This window comes from Mytilus californianus, unplaced genomic scaffold (genome assembly GCF_021869535.1).
Source record: "Mytilus californianus isolate M0D057914Y unplaced genomic scaffold, xbMytCali1.0.p SCAF_15, whole genome shotgun sequence".
Lineage (NCBI taxonomy): Eukaryota > Metazoa > Mollusca > Bivalvia > Mytilida > Mytilidae > Mytilus > Mytilus californianus.
Window position 1 is genome coordinate 4,861,239 of NW_026262637.1, and position 17,586 is coordinate 4,878,824.

The 17,586-nt window shown below is 31.0% G+C and overlaps 1 protein-coding gene across 1 annotated transcript in view; it reads right to left on the minus strand.

Annotated features, from left to right (window-relative positions):
- The window catches only part of LOC127725235 (uncharacterized), a 28,397-nt gene extending 12,674 nt beyond the window's left edge, over positions 1 to 15,723 (minus strand). The window contains exons 1-10 of the mRNA XM_052232095.1: positions 15,711 to 15,723; positions 13,180 to 13,215; positions 12,436 to 12,576; positions 9,783 to 9,923; positions 5,000 to 5,035; positions 4,261 to 4,401; positions 3,184 to 3,309; positions 2,579 to 2,629; positions 1,594 to 1,749; positions 403 to 549 (exon numbers count right to left, since the gene is read on the minus strand). Of these exons, the coding sequence (XP_052088055.1) occupies positions 403 to 549; positions 1,594 to 1,749; positions 2,579 to 2,629; positions 3,184 to 3,286 (457 nt within the window). The 5' untranslated portion in view covers positions 3,287 to 3,309; positions 4,261 to 4,401; positions 5,000 to 5,035; ... (2 more) ...; positions 13,180 to 13,215; positions 15,711 to 15,723. The remainder of the gene's footprint in view (positions 1 to 402; positions 550 to 1,593; positions 1,750 to 2,578; positions 2,630 to 3,183; positions 3,310 to 4,260; positions 4,402 to 4,999; positions 5,036 to 9,782; positions 9,924 to 12,435; positions 12,577 to 13,179; positions 13,216 to 15,710) is intronic.
- Between the last annotated feature and the right edge of the window lie 1,863 nt (positions 15,724 to 17,586).

The following is a 17,586-nucleotide window of genomic DNA, read 5'->3' on the forward strand; positions in this document are numbered from 1 at the left end:
TTATTATGTAGGATTTCCCAAGCAACGTGGACGTAGCAATGATGCTATTGAAAAAATCTTATTAATTTTAATAAGTACTTAATTAATCTAGGGCTCATAAAGAAACAGTCTGCAAAATATGTTACCCCGATAAAATTTCATGAGAATCAGAAACTTAAAATGTTTATCACATGATTATGTTGCAAAGTTATTTGAAATGCTGTCAGCAAATCACAAAATATCTAGATGTTTGAAGAAGAAATAAACAGGTAAGAAGAGTTTTTTAAAATGCTTATATAATACGCAGTGTAAAACAGACTACAAACGTTTCTTTTTTATTATTACATAGATTTAATGAAAAGAGACGATATGGTGTATCAATTGTTCCGATTTATAAATTCTCTTTACAGAAAATTATCTTACTTTGTTTACATTTACCATTGGCAGGTATAAATGGTTTTCTACACTGACACGTCAAACTCCCTCCACCATCATCAATACAGTGCGCATTACTATCGGCACAGAGCCCGAGTTTCTCATATCCTAAACACAGACCATCAATAGGAATAACTGAAATATATGACAGATATAGTATCGGTGCATTGCTTTCCCCAGAGATACTGAAATCCAAAATGTTACACATGGCCAGTATGTGTTAGAATATATAGGTATTCGGAATACAGAAGGTTGTTAAACAGTGGATCTGAAAACGCCTCATACGATATAACATTCTCAAATGCAGCTTGATACCAAATTTAAGGAAACTCTGATTTGTAATTCCTCTGACAGATAGGACGAAACTTTTATCCATGGCCAATATGTGTAAGAATATAAAGAATTCGGTAAACTTTGCAGTCAAGTGATGTGACAAACATCTGATACGATATAGCATGGTAAAATGTGACAAACGTCTGATACGATAAAGCATGATGAAATGTAACAAACGTCTGATACGATATAGCATGGTGAAATGTGACAAACGTCTGATACGATATAGCATGTCTGATACGATATAGCATGGTGAAATGTGACAAACATCTGATACGATATAGCATGGTGAAATGTGACAAACGTCTGATACGATATAGCATGGTGAAATGTGACAAACGTCTGATACGATATAGCATGGTGAAATGAACCTCGATCACAAATTAGAAAGCTGAAGAAAATGGTCATGCGTCAGTCATTCTACGCAAATGAATCATATCCTTCATTCCCATAGTTGATTGAAATACAAATTTTAACAAACGAAACACAACAATGACATCTTAGAATGTAATATATGACCTTTTATTGAGATGTTTATGTTATTCACTGCTGTCGTTATTCACCTATATGTGATATCCGTAATATTTCTCTTTGGTTGTTTTCCTTGTGATATGATGTTCTTATCGGATATTTTTATAGTCCACGTCATGTTTGGTTTTGTTTTTATTTGGTTTGTTAGTTCTGTGGATTTTTTTAATCTCTGTTTTTATTTTTATTTTGTCTATCTTAATTTGTTCTTTTTGGAGTGGTGGAGGTGAAGATTAAATGTTTCAAAGTGTCTTTTTTATCATTTATTGTCTACTTTTCGGTGGATCTAGAAAACATGATCTTGCAATAAAATCTTACGTTTAACACAAGTTCCTTTTATTTCTATAAAGTCGTATTTACACTGACACATATACATATGTCCGCCGCCATGTCCGTCATCTTCATCCACACATTCGGCATCACTATCTGAACAGGTATCATTTAATTCCGAACACTCACCAAAAAGCGGAATATCTGGATCATGAAATAAAATGACATAGCAATGTGGTAATTGTGATTTTGTATACTTGTATTTTATTTTTTATGGTTATATTTATGCTTATGATTGCAAAACAATAAGTGCATCAACAAAAAATATCAAGACGAAACGTGCTAATATTTACAATGCATCTAAGAAACTTTATGAATTGGAATTATAAAAAAACGGTTAAAGAAGCTAGTATTTAGCCACAAAATGTGCTCAGATTGTTTATTTTACAAAACATTATAAGTACTTAATTAGAAAAGAGGGACGAAAGATACCAGAGGGACAGTCAAACTCGTAGATGTTCTACTGGCTGAGAACATTCAGCCACAAAATTTGCTCAGATCGTTTATTTTACAAATATATAAAGCATATTTTCTAGTGACTGGCTTTAGCAGGCACCGTTGGTTCACAATCACTAACTTTGATATACATTTTCTGAAATAAAAAACAAACGAGAATAAGATGATCAAGTGATCAAAAATTTTAAATACTGAAGGCGTATCTCTTTAAATACTGTAAAAGTTTGCAAAATCGAACTAGATCTTTATAAGTTAATGTGACATGACATTGTCTTAAAATCTAAAAAAAGGTCAAAAGGTATTCTACTTGTAACGGAAACAAGAACATGATTCTAAGATGACAAGCACTTTGAAATATTATCCTCGGGTACATCAATATAGGGGGAAATTCGTGGAAAATACCAAAGGGACAATACGAATTCATTTCATTTCATCATTTCAGGTATTAACTCTCCCGATATAATGGACGTCCATTTGCAATGATGTGTGCATTACTTTCACATTGATCGAGACTTACGTGTTGAATTGTGTTGCGGGGTCGACTGAGTACTTGTACATATTGGTGGATCTGGAAATAACAAAGGAAAACATGAAAGAAACACGGATATATCGATGAGTCAAACCAATTTTAACTTTCTCAAGCGTCATTTTCTCCTGTGTTATGTATGAAATGGAGTAATGGTGATATACTGAATAAAATCTTTGTCGGATTTAGCTCCGTGCATAACACTCTGCAAATTATATTGCGCCTATGAAAGTTTTGCATCATTTCGAGTAAAGTTCAAATGATTATTTCATGTTCATATTGCAGTCGTAAACTCTAAAGTCATTACATATGTTTTAAGTAAATCACAAAATATCTGGATATCTACCAAAACCCGCTAAGAAGAGAGAGTAAGATGCTACCATATGTAATACGCAATGAACAATAAACTATGTAGTTTAAACAAAATAAAGATGGATGAGATACATCAATTGTTCTGGTTTATACATTCTAGGTCTAAAACAAAGATAGGGTATAATGTATCCTTTATTCGGATTTATATATTGTCTCATTGGCACTCATACCGCATCTTCTTATTTCTATCTATACAAAATATAATCTGTCTTGAAAGCAGTTACCATTGGAAGGTATGAATGTTTCTTTACATTGACACGTGAAAACACCACCACCATCAGCAACACAGTGTGCATTGATATCTTCACAAAGATACTTAAATCCCATACACAGACCACCAATTGGAATAACTGAAATATATCACAGATAATGTATTGGTAATATCTTCACAAAGATACTTAAATCCCATACACAGACCACCAATTGGAATAACTGAAATATATCACAGATAACGTATTGGTAATATCTTCACAAAGATACTTAAATCCCATACACAGACCACCAATTGGAATAACTGAAATACATCACAGATAATGTATTGGAACATTGTTTATGCAAAAGATGCTACAATCTTACACCAAGATCAACCATTGGCATAGCTAAAATATATCACAGATAATGAATTATCGATACATTATAAATGTACTTGGAAAAACTAAACTGTATGTATAAGATACACCTCGACGGCGTTATCCCGATTTAGTGTATCTAATTTATACCAAGATTTTATTGTCAATACAGAATGAAAGTTTTCAATAATTTAGGAGGGGATATTTCACGGACTTGCCCCTATGTTATTGAAAAGCATGATAAATGCAGGGTATCCAATTTCATTTAACAACATCTTGGTGTAAGTTAACCTGTAAAGTCATCATGATATATTAAGCATTCAATCGTTTTTTAGATACAATGACTGATGCATTAGTATGTGTCACCATTATCGCAAAGGTGTAATCTTATCATTAGCTTCTAATTGGTGATATAAACGCAGAATTTTAACCAGCAAATATAAAGTGATTTGTAATAATGTAAATGTTGCCCATTTATTTCTAACATCCGTATTAAATTGCGTTTATTTTCTGTAATTTCTTTTGAAACACGCGCTGTTCTTATCGGAATAATATGTGATTGTTCACTTTACTCTTTTATAGATTATGTAGCGTGTATATTTGGTAGTATGCCTTCTTTTGTCATTGTTTTTTTATTGCTAGTATATATGCTCCTCATTGTGTTTTTGGTCCCGTTTTATTGTTTTTGTTTGCGTGTTTGTCAACATTATATTTTAATAATAAAATTCTTACGATGAATACATGTTCCATTTATTTGACGAAAGTCTGATTTACACCGGCATGTGAAGATTCCTCCGCCATCATCCACACATTTAGCATCAACATCTAAACAGTGATCATTTAGTTTCGTGCATAGACCACCAAGCTTTATATCTGTATGTTGAAATGAATTCACATATAAATCTTGTAACAGTGTTTCTGCCAGGGTTTTTTTTATATTTCCTTTTTATATTTTGTCAATTTCAAAAGTACAATTATATATGTGATTGCAAATAACGTTCTGTAGCAAAAATTGTATCTTTGATTAATATTTGCACATCTATTATTCAATTTTAGAAATAAAAAATCGAAAAAAAATTTAAAAAAAAAGAAAAAAAACTAGAGTCAAATCACAAATTGGTTCAGATATTAACACGTGTCATTAATTGTAGCACTAAATAAATGAAAATTGATACTTCAGAGTACTATATATAGTATATCAAATATTTCTAACTAGGTTGCATACGGAAAACAGCCAGGAGATCTATTGTTGTACTCGATTCCCTTTCAATGGCCATTAAGTTGATAATTCGACCTTTTTTATAGTGTGAGGAAAAGTTTTAAATCATGATTTTATAATCAGATTAAAATTTATATGTTTTAAAAATGCAGAAATTTCTGTATTTTTGCAAACATTTCTATTAACTTATATTAGCCACTGCACAAGAATATACACTTATGTGAAACATCAAACATTTCTTTTTCTACTTACAGGATTGAGGAGGTATAGTTGATTTACAATCAGTAACTGTAAAAATAAACATTTAATATCTGTTCTATTAATGTAATACAACAACCATGTGGTTTTATGGTCACAGATTCCCCACCCTCAGCATAACTTTTGAATGATAACTGTCTACTGTTTAATTCGAACGTGACGTATATATTTATTCCTGACATTGTGTTTAATTTGTACATTTGCTATCATCCGGGAAACAATATATAAATTAGGGGCCATGTCAATGAAAGTTTCTTAGGACATTACTTAGGTTGGTCTTAGGACGTATCTTAGACATGTCTTAGGATTTAAAACAAAGATATCTTGGTACAATCCTAACTGCGATTGTCCTGGGACCATCCTTACACATTTTCTTAAATAATAAAAATATGTAGAGAATCAAATAAAATATATTTCAATGTATTTCAGTATATGTAAAAAGTAAAATAACAAAAAAATACTCCAAGGAATATTCAAAATGGAAAGTCCCTTAACAAATGGCAAAATCAAAAGCTCAAACACATCAATCGAATGGAAAACAAATGTCATATTCGTGACTTGGTACAGGCATTTCCTTATATAGAAGGCGGCAGGTTGTCCTAGGGAGGCATAAATCCTACTTTGTAAGGAATTACTCTGATTAAAACAAAACATTCTCTGAAACTGACATTATCAAGATGCTTGATTTCTTGATTGACAACATATTTGTTACGTTTGGAGAACGTGTTTTTCAACATACTGTCGGAATTCCAATGGGATCCAATTGTGCCTCTCTTCTTGCCGACTTGTTTCTTTATTATTATGAGGCTGACTTCATACAGGAACTTCTTAGAAAGAAAGATAAGAAGTAAGCAATATCCTTTAACTTTACGTTCCGCTATATAGATGATGTTCTCTCACTAAATAATACAAAATTTGGTGACTATGTTGAACGAATCTATCCCATCCAACTAGAGATAACGGATACTACAGATATAGTTAAGTCTGCCTCATATCTTAAACTAAAATTTAGAAATTCCCAATGAGGGTCGGTTGAAAACAAAACTTTACGACAAAAGAGATGATTTCAGCTTCCCAATTGTGAATTTTTCCATTTATATGTAGCAACATTCCAGCAGCGCCTGCATACGGAGTATATATCTCCCAATTGATACGATATTCCCGGGCTTGTATTTCCTATCATGATTTCCTTGATAGAGGATTGCTGCTCACAAGGAAGCTATTAAACCAAGAGTTCCAAATGGTGAAGTTGAAATCATCCCTTCGTAAATTTTACGGACGACATCACGAGTTGGTTGACCGTTATGGAATAACCGTTTCACAGATGATATCGGATATGTTCCTTATGTCGTTACTACAATACCCTTCCCTTTCAACGAATGTGACCTACCGAATTAGACTATTTACCGGATTTGTAATAACATAAGCAACACGACGGGTGTCACATGTGGAGCAGGATATGCTTACCCTTCCGGAGCACCTGAGATCACCCCCAGTTTTTGGTGGGGTTCGTGTTGCTTAGTCTTTAGTTTTCTATGTTGTGTCATCTGCACTATTATTTGTCTGTTTGTCTTTTTATTTTTGGCCATGGCGTTGTTTGTTTTCGATCTATGAGTTTGACTGTCCCTCTGGTATCTTTCGTCCCTCTTTTGCATCTTTTATGAAAAACAAATTTACACAAAATAAAGTTTTAACGTTATACTATTATTATACATTATTATATACTATTAAAAAGGATAAATAAATTTCATGCAACAACAAAACTGCGTTGTCACAAAACTTTGTTACAGGCCATTATCGTGCTTCATTTTATGTTATATAAACTAGATTTGTCCTTCGGTCCACTCGATTTCATTATATTTATTGAATCAGACTTAGAAAGAAAAAAAGTCCAAATTTTTCTGAAACCGAGGTGCAAAAATGTTGCTTATATTGATAGAATTTTTCAGCTTAAAAAAAGGGCAGCACTAATTATTTTAATGGCCGGAATAATATGACATGGTCAAACATACTTTTTGGGGAGTTGCGATGGGTGCCCATTTCAGATTATTTTGTATATAGAAAAGCAGTTTTAGTTCTTAAAGTACATCACCAACTGACTACGGAATATCTCTATGAATTTAGATATGTGCATCAGGTTAGTTCTACAAAAACCAGACAAAGTACTTGCAATATGCTTTTTGTGCCAAAAACTAAACCTTAATACTATAAACGCTCCTTGCTGATATCTGGGAGTATTTTATGGAACAATCTGTCTACAAATTTAAAACAATGTAACACAATTCGATCTTTAAAAAACATATGTTAAAGAATATTTTGTTTAATTCTTATCAAAGTATAAAAGTTTAATATTTGTATTAGTATTTTTATTATTGAATTTTATACTTTATATTGTACTACATGTATATGTATATAATGTAGGACCTAATTGTAAACTAGACTTCTGACTAAATATGTTATCCTGTTGAGGTGTAATACCACCATTTTATTTTCCCCTATTAGTCTTTGTTAAATTTGCACTTTTCAAAAAATTGTGCAGAATTTATCTTTGTTTCAAATAAAGAAATACTTGGCATGAGTAAAGTTTTATCCTGTCCAGTACTATAGAAAAAATTTCACGTAACATTTCATTGCATATAAGAAAATAACCATCACTGGAAGTTAACCAATCAAATTTTCCCCCTTTTTTAACCTGTGTACAAGCTTTAGTAACCATGTAACCTCAAGTTTCCAAAATATTCTATAGAAACCCCAAATAAAGAAATAATGGTGCTTTGAAATACCCAAGATATATGTTTATGACTCAGAAATGTTTTACTGCAATGAAATGTAGGATCAATTACCTACAACTGTCAAATTCAAGGGAATATTTTTTTTCGACCTATTTTCGTATGCAACCGGATGTGACGTAATATGATTTGGTGGTATTACACCTAAAGAAGACTTTTTTGTTGAATAAACTGAATGTGACTTTTTTCCTTTGTAATACTGGTTATTTCAAGCATTCCTGTCAAGTTTTGTCATAATCAGTTCAATAGTTTGAGAAAAATCTAGTATAATGTAAGACGACATCTACAGCGATTCGAGCAAAATTTCTTCGAAAAATTCAAACCAAGCCGCATCATGATAGAATATAGTGTGGACCAATAAATGATCAAATATTTATCTCATCTGCCTACAAACAGTTGAATATGATACAAAAGATGACTTTAGGATGATAAATACTACTAATGGACCTCTTATTCTTCCTTATAAAGTCTCTTTTGGTCCATTTATACCTCTCATTTCCTCAAAATTTCTACTTTTTAGGCCAATAAATAAAAATTTTGGGGTAACTTTCACTCATTTATGATAGGAATGTTATTATAAATGATTATTTGAAGTATTCAAGCTGCTTGAACTATCCGTATAAAAGTTTCCTGTCTCAAAAGGAGGTTTCAATAAGTCCTTGCGTAAAACTTAAATTTACGCCGCGTTCCAGAGAGGGACATAAAAAACTTCTCTTTTGGTGATTAATTTGTTGTTACTGCTTTAAAAATAATTTCATTTACTTAAAACTATATATTTATTAAAGTATTTCTTAGGAAAAATTTTCTAGTATAGCAGAATATAAGAAATAAGGAGAAAAAGCTCCCCAAGACTCTAAGTATGGCTTGTTCTGTCAACTAATATTCATGGTAAAGTCCTATTTCAAGGAAATTTTCTCATAAAATGTATTTTGGAGACTCAATCCACTCAGAATATTTCATTATTTGTAATATTTCACTTAAATAGCAAGAAATTTTAACACATGAGAGTACTCACAAGGTCAAAGGTGCATGTACAGCTTCCCATATTAGGTGTAATACCACCATTGATTTTCCCCTATTAGTCTTTGTTAAATTTGCACTTTTCAAAACATTGTGCAGAATTTATCTTTGTTTCAAATAAAGAAATACTTGGCATGAGTAAAGTTTTATCCTGTCCAGTACTATAGAAAAAATTTCACGTAACATTTCATTGCATATAAGAAAATAACCATCACTGGAAGTTAACCAATCAAATTTTCCCCCTTTTTTAACCTGTGTACAAGCTTTAGTAACCATGTAACCTCAAGTTTCCAAAATATTCTATAGAAACCCCAAATAAAGAAATAATGGTGCTTTGAAATACCCAAGATATATGTTTATGACTCAGAAATGTTTTACTGCAATGAAATGTAGGATCAATTACCTACAACTGTCAAATTCAAGGGAATATTTTTTTTCGACCTATTTTCGTATGCAACCGGATGTGACGTAATATGATTTGGTTGTATTACACCTTGAAATAAAGAAAACGATTATTATTATTAATAAACGCTGCTTGCCGAAGTAAATAAGCATAGGGGATTTTATTCAGCAAGCTATCAAATGTGGCGACGAATAAAATTAAGGAGAAGACATGGGATAGTATCTAAACAAAAATACATTCCTCAAATACTGACGGAAAGCCATAGTTGTTGTTTTTATTTCGACTTGGGACATCGTAACCTTTAGGACTATCCTAAGACCACCCTTAGACACCTATGTAATTTCTTTTGGGACACACGCTGTTCTTATCTGATTTATATGTGATTTTTTACTTTACTCTTTTATAGATTATATAGCGTGTATATTTGGTAGTATGCCTTCTTTTGCAATTGTTTTTTATTGCTAGTATATATGTTTCCTCATTTTGTTTTTGGTTTCTTTTTATTGTTTTTGTTTGCGTGTTTGTCTATTTTGTCAACATTATTTTTTAATAATAAAATTCTTACGATGAATACATGTTCCATTTATTTGACGAAAGTCTGATTTACACCGGCATGTGAAGATTCCTCCGCCATCATCCACACATTTAGCATCAACATCTAAACAGTGATCATTTAGTTCCGTGCATAGACCACCAAGCTTTATCTCTGTATTATGAAATGAATTCACATATAAATCTTGTAACAGTGTTTCTGTCAGGTTTTTTTTTATATTTCCTTTTTATATTTTGTCAATTAAAAAAGTACAATGTAATTGCAAAAAAAACGTTCAGCAGCAAAAATTGTATCTTTGATAAATATTTGCACATCTATTATTCAATTTTAGAAATAAAAAATCGAAAAGAAATTGAAAAAAAAAGAAAGAAACTAGAGTCAAATCACAAATTGGTTCAGATATTAGCACGTGTCATTAATTGTAGCACTAAATAAATGAAAATTGATACTTCAGAGTACTATATATAGTATATCAAATATTTCTAACTAGGTTGCATACGGAAAACAGCCAGGAGATCTATTGTTGTACTCGATTCCCTTTCAATGGCCATTAAGTTGATAATTCGACCTTTTTGTAGTGTAAAGAAAAGTTTTGAATCATGATTTTATAATCAGACTAAGATTTATATGTTTTAAAAATGCCGAAATTGCTGTATTTTTGCAAACATTTCTATTAACTTATATAAGCCACTGCACAAGAATACTGACATATGTGAAACATCAAACATTTCTTTTTCTACTGACTAGATTGAGGAGGTATAGTTGATTTACAATCAGTAGCTGTAAAAATAAACATTTAATATCTGTTCTTTTAATGTAATACAACAACCATGTGGTTTTATGGTCACAGATTCCCCACCCTCAGCATAACTTTTGAATGATCATAACTGTCTACTGTTTAATTCGAACGTGACGTATATATTTATTTCTGACATTGTGTTTAATTTGTACATTTGCCATCATCCGGGAAACAATATATAAATCAGAGGCCATGTCAATGAAAGTTTCCGATGATATGTCCTAAAACATTCCTAAGATATGTCTAAGACATTACTTAGGTTGGTCTTAGGACGTATCTGAGACATGTCTTAGGATTTAAAACAAAGATATCTTGGTACAATCCTAACTGCGATTGTCCTTGGACCATCCTTACACATTTTTAATAAATAAAAAAATGTAGAGAATCAAATAAAATATATTTTAATGTATTTCAGTGTATGTAAAAAGTAAAATAACAAAAAATACTCAAAGGAAAATTCAAAACGAAAAGTCCCTTAATAAATGGCAAAATCAAAAGCTCAAACACATCAAACAAATGGAAAACAAATGTCTTATTCCTGACTTGGTACAGGCATCTTCCTTATATAGAAGGCGGCAGGTTGCATCTTTTATGAAAAACAAATTAACGCAAAATAAAGTTTTAACGTAATACTATTAAATACATTATTATATACTATCAAAAAGGATAAATAAATTTCATGCAACAACAAAACTACATTGTCACAACACTTTGTTAGAGGCTATTATTGTGCTTCATTTTATGCTATATAAACTAGATTTGCCCTTCAGTCCACTCGATTTCATTACATTTATTGAATCAGACTTAGAAAGAAAAAAAGTCCAAATTTTTCTGAAACCGAGGTGCAAAAATGTTGCTGTTATTGATAGAATGTTTCATCTTAAAAAAAATAGCAGCACGAATTATTTTAATGGGCGTAATAATATGACATCGTCAAACATACTTTTTGGGGAGTTGCGATGGGTGCCCATTTCAGATAATTTTGTGTATAGAAAAGCAATTTTAGTTCTTAAAGAACATCACCAAATGACTACGGAATATCTCAATGAATTTAAATATGTGCATCAGGTTAGTTCTACAAAAACCAGACAAAGTACTTGTAATATGCTTTTTGTGCCAAAAACTAAAACTGAATACTATAACGCTCCTTGTTGATATCTGGGAGTATTTTATGGAACAATCTGTCTACAAATTTAAAACAATGTAACACAGTTCGATCTTTAAATAACATATGTTGAAGAATATTTTGTTCAATTCTTATAACAGTATAAAAGTTTAATATTTGTATTAGTATTTTTAGTTTTGAATTTTATACTTTATATTGTACTACATGTATGTGTATATAATGCAGGACCTTATTGTAAACTAGACATCTGACTAAATATGTTATCCTGTTGAAATAAAGAAAATGATTATTATTAATTAATTCTGCTTGCCGAAGTAAATAAGCATAGGGGATTTTATTCAGCAAGCTATAAAAATGTGGCGACGAATAAAATTAAGCAGAAGACATGGGATAGTATCTAAACAAAGATACATTCTTCAAATACGGACTGAAAGCCAAAGTTGTTGTTTTTATTTCGACTTGGGACATCGTAACCTTTAGGACTATCCTAAGACCACCATAAGACACCTATGTTATTTCTTTTGGAACACGCGCTGTTCTTATCGGATTAATATGTGATTTTTCATTTTACTCTTTTATAGATTATGTAGCGTGTATATTTGGTAGTATGCCTTCTTTTGTCATTGTTTTTGTATTGCTAGTAATATGTTTCCTCATTTTGTTTTTGGTTTCTTTTTATTGTTTTTGTTTGCGTGTTTGTCTATTTTGTCAACATTATATTTTAATAATAAAATTCTTACGATGAATACATGTTCCATTTATTTGACGAAAGTCCGATATACACCGGCATGTGAAGATTCCTCCGCCATCATCCACACATTTAGCATCAACATCTAAACAGTGATCATTTAGTTCCGTGCATAGACCACCAAGCTTTATATCTGTATTATGAAATGAATTCACATATAAATCTTGTAACAGTGTTTCTGCCAGGGTTTTTTTTTATATTTCCTTTTTATTTTTTGTCAATTTCAAAAGTACAATTATATATGTAATTGCAAAAAAACGTTCAGCAGCAAAAATTATATCTTTGATTAATATTTGCACATCTATTATTCAATTTTAGAAATAAAAAATCGAAAAAAAAAGTTGAAAAATAAAGAAAAAAAACTAGAGTCCAATCACAAATTGGTTCAGATATTAACACTTGTCATTAAATGTTGCACTAAATAAATGAAAATGAAAATACTTGAGAGTACTTAATATAGTATATCAAATATGTCTAACTAGGCTGCATACGGAAAACAGCCAGGAGATCTATTGTTGTACTCGATTCCCTTTCAATGGCCATTAAGTTGATAATTCGACCTTTTTATAGTGTGAAGAAAAGTTTTAAATCATGATTTTATAATCAGATTAAAATTTATATATTTTAAAAATGCAGAAATTGCTGTATTTTTGCAAACATTTCTATTAACTTATATTAGCCACTGCACAAGAATATTGACATATGTAAAACATCAAACATTTCTTTTTCTACTTACTGGATTTAGGAGGTATAGTTGATTTACAATCAGTAACTGTAAAAATAAACATTCAATATCTGTTCTATTAATGTAATACAACAACCATGTGGTTTTATGGTCACAGATTCTCCACCCTCAGCATAACTTTTGAATGATCATAACTGTCTACTGTTTAATTCGAACGTCACGTATATATTTATTCCTGACATTGTGTTTAATTTGTACAATTGCTATCATCCTGGAAACAATATATAAATCAGGGGCCATGTCAATGAAAGTTTCCGATGATATGGCCTAAACCATTCCTAAGATATGTCTTAGGACATTACTAAGGTTGGTCTTAGGACGTATCTGAGACATGTCTTAGGATTTAAAACAAAGATATCTTGGTACAATCCTAACTGCGATTGTCCTAGGACCATCCTTACACATTTTTTAATAAATAAAAATATGTAGAGAATCAAATAAAATATATTTTAATGTATTTCAGTATATGTAAAAAGTAAAATAACAAAAAATACTCCAAGGAAAATTAAAAAAGGAAAGTCCCTTAACAAATGGCAAAATCAAAAGCTCAAACACATCAAACAAATGGAAAACAAATGTCATATTCCTGACTTGGTACAGGCATTTCCTTATATAGAAGGCGGCAGGTTGCATCTTTTATGAAAACAAAATTAACGCAATATAAAGTTTTAACATAATACTATTAGAAACATTATTATATACTATTAAAAAGGATCAATAAATTTCATGCAACAACAAAACTGCATTGTCAAAAAACCTTGTTAGAGGCTGTTATCGTGCTTCATTTTATGCTATATAAACTAGATTTGTCCTTCGGTCCACTCGATTTCATTACATTTATTGAATCAGACTTAGAAAGAAAAAAAGTCTAAATTTTTCTAAAACCGAGGTGCAAAAATTTTGCTTATATTGATAGAATTTTTCAGCTTAAAAAAAAAAGCAGCACGAATTATTTTAATGGGCGTAATAATATGACATCGTCAAACATACTTTTTGGGGAGTTGCGATGGGTGCCCATTACAGATTATTTTGTATATAGAAATGCAATTTTAGTTCTTAAAGAACATCACCAAATGACTACGGAATATCTCAATGAATTTAATTATGTGCATCAGGTTAGTTCTACAAAAACCAGACAAAGTACTTGTAATATGCTTTTTATGCCAAAAACTAAAACTGAATACTATAAACGTTCCTTGTTGATATCTGGGAGTATTTTATGGAACAATCTGTCTACAAATTTAAAACAATGTAACACAATTCGATCTTTAAAAAACATATGTTAAAGAATATTTTGTTTAATTCTTATAACAGTATAAAAGTTTAATATTTGTATTAGTATTTTTATTATTGAATTTTATACTTTATATTGTACTACATGTATATGTATATAATGTAGGACCTAATTGTAAACTAGACTTCTGACTAAATATGTTATCCTGTTGAAATAAAGAAAATGATTATTATTAATAAGCTCTGTTGCCGAAGTAAATAAGCATAGGGGATTTTATTCAGCAAGCTATCAAATGTGGCGACGAATAAAATTAAGGAGAAGACATGGGATAGTATCTAAACAAAGATACATTCCTCAAATACTGACGGAAAGCCATATTTAGTTGTTGTTTTTATTTCGACTTGGGGCATCGTAACCTTTAGGACTATCCTAAGACCACCCTTTGACACCTATGTAATTTCTTTTGGAACACACGCTGTTCTAATCTGATTAATATGTTATTTTTTACTTTACTCTTTTATAGATTATATAGCGTGTATATTTGGTAGTATGCCTTCTTTTGCAATTGTTTTTTATTGCTAGTATATATGTTTCCTCATTTTGTTTTTGGTTCCTTTTTATTGTTTTTGTTTGCGTGTTTGTTTATTTTGTCAACATTATATTTTAATAAATAAATTCTTAAGATGAATACATGTTCCATTTATTTGACGAAAGTCCGATTTACACCGGCATGTGAAGATTCCTCCGCCATCATCCACACATTTAGCATCAACATCTAAACAGTGATCATTTAGTTCCGTGCATAGACCACCAAGCTTTATATCTTAATTATGAAATGAATTCACATATAAATCTTTTAACAGTGTTTCTGCCAGGGTTTTTTTTTACATTTCCTTTTTATATTTTGTCAATTTCAAAAGGACAATTATATATGTAATTGCAAAAAAGTTCAGCAGCAAAAATTGTATCTTTGATAAATATTTGCACATCTATTATTCAATTTTAGAAATAAAAAAACGAAAAAAAATTGAAAAAAAAGACAAAAAACTAGAGTCCAATCACAAATTGGTTCAGATATTAACACGTGTCATTAAGTGTAGCACTAAATAAATGAAAATGAAAATACCAGGTCTTCAATGCAGCGAGAAATTCCCGCACCCGGAGGCGTCCTAAGTATTGTAATGAGTTATAAATTTAATTCAATGACTCATTATTATCAACAAGCAGATGAGTTATTCTAATGACATTCTTACGGTAAAGATTAATATAAAAAAATAAAACGTCCTACCTTGTGTATATGAGCACTGAAAAAAATAATTAAAAAAAAATTACTAGATAAGAACTCATTAAATCAAAAGAATTTTTGTAAAAGAGGACAAACTTACCTGTTCTACTTATTCAGTCAGATTCGAATTTATTGTATATATTTTCAATGTTCACCTTATACAATAAATAAGAATGGTAACCGTGTCCAAGTTTCATGTGTTTCAAAGGTTGATTTTTCTTTAGTAATTGTCATGCATGTGCTTGACAACATATATACCTATTACCATTTGGGATTATCTGAAAGAGGTGTTTGCCTTTCCGATGACTTTTGTTTCACACAAATAGACATCAATGGAAATCGTACGAAACCTGGTGAATTTTGGAAATTAAAATGTATAAATAACAAACTTGAAAAATATTAGATAGTTTAGCAGTCATCTTTGGAAGGTATATGCAGAAGTTTAAAGAAAAAATTATAAAACATAGCAACTTTGACATGCATTTTTTGTGTGTCGTTAAGCTTGGAAAAAATTGAAAACAACACGTTTAATAATTTCATGCGTCCGAAGCGCTTTCCTGGATTTACCTTCATCAGGAACGCTCAATGCCAAACATTTGAAATCCGAGGGATGTATAAGTACCGAAACAGTTGAAGAGCTATATGACAAAAATACCTAAAACAAATGGTCAAATTCATCTAAGGTCAACTTTGCCTGAGGGAGTTGAAACCTTAGTTTCTTTATAATTTCAAAATTTATAAACGGACAATTTTAGAAAAGTTTGTTATAAATCATGTCAGTACCGAAGTACTGACTACTGAGCTGATGATACCCTCGGGGACTGATAGTCCACCAGCAGAGGTATCGACCCAGTGATGTAAAAAATTGAAAACAACACGTTTAATAATTTCATGCGTCCGAAGCGCTTTTCTGGATTTACCTTCATCAGGAAGCTGCAGAACGAAAATCAATAGACTTGTAGCTGACAAAAAACCAAAGCATTACTTTAATTTGAATTTTGAATTGCAGAATGTCCTATATAACAGTAAGGAGATGTGGAATGGCTCCCAATGAGACAACTATCCACCAGAGTTCAAATGAAGTTGATGTATGCAGTTATAGGCAACCGTACGGCCTTCAACATTGAGAAAAACCCATACCGTATCTGTAATCGGCTATAAAAGGCCCCGACATGAAAATATAGTTCGTATTGAAATGAATAGTACAACGTAATGATTAATGACATAATGTTGTTAGAGCCTTAGAGTGCAAAGATAAAGCATTGATATTGTGAAAATAATCAACAACAACAAAGAATTTAATTGATTGGTGTTAAAGGATAAGGAAATTTTCCCTACCTCCTTCAAAATCTAAACAATTTTAGTTATTTTTTGGCAAAAACAAATGGATGTGCGGAGGAATGTTTATCTTACCATAAATAAAAGCCCACCTACAAACAGACTTCTACACATACTTTATACACAACATTTTCTGATTGATTTAAAGTTGATATCAGATAAACAAAACAAACAAAGATCACCTTAATCTCTGTTAGATATACAATTATGTAATTATGAAGATATATATACTGACATTAACACAAGATCAGCGCGTGACAAAATGAAAACAACAGTGCTTTCGCGGTGTAATGCATTTTGTCATCAAATAGAACCGTGAATAAACGCTCCGAACACCTCTTCGATGACAAAATGCCTTAAACCGCGAAAGCACTGTTGTTTTCTTTTTTCAGTTTATTCACGGTTTTTCAACATTTGAAAAATCAAACTGACGTTTATCCAACAAGTGTCAAACAATAGATGGGCTTGGTGTTTATATAGAAATTAACATTGTTTGTTTCAGGAAGTTATAGTGAGACCTGTATACAATGTATATAATTTT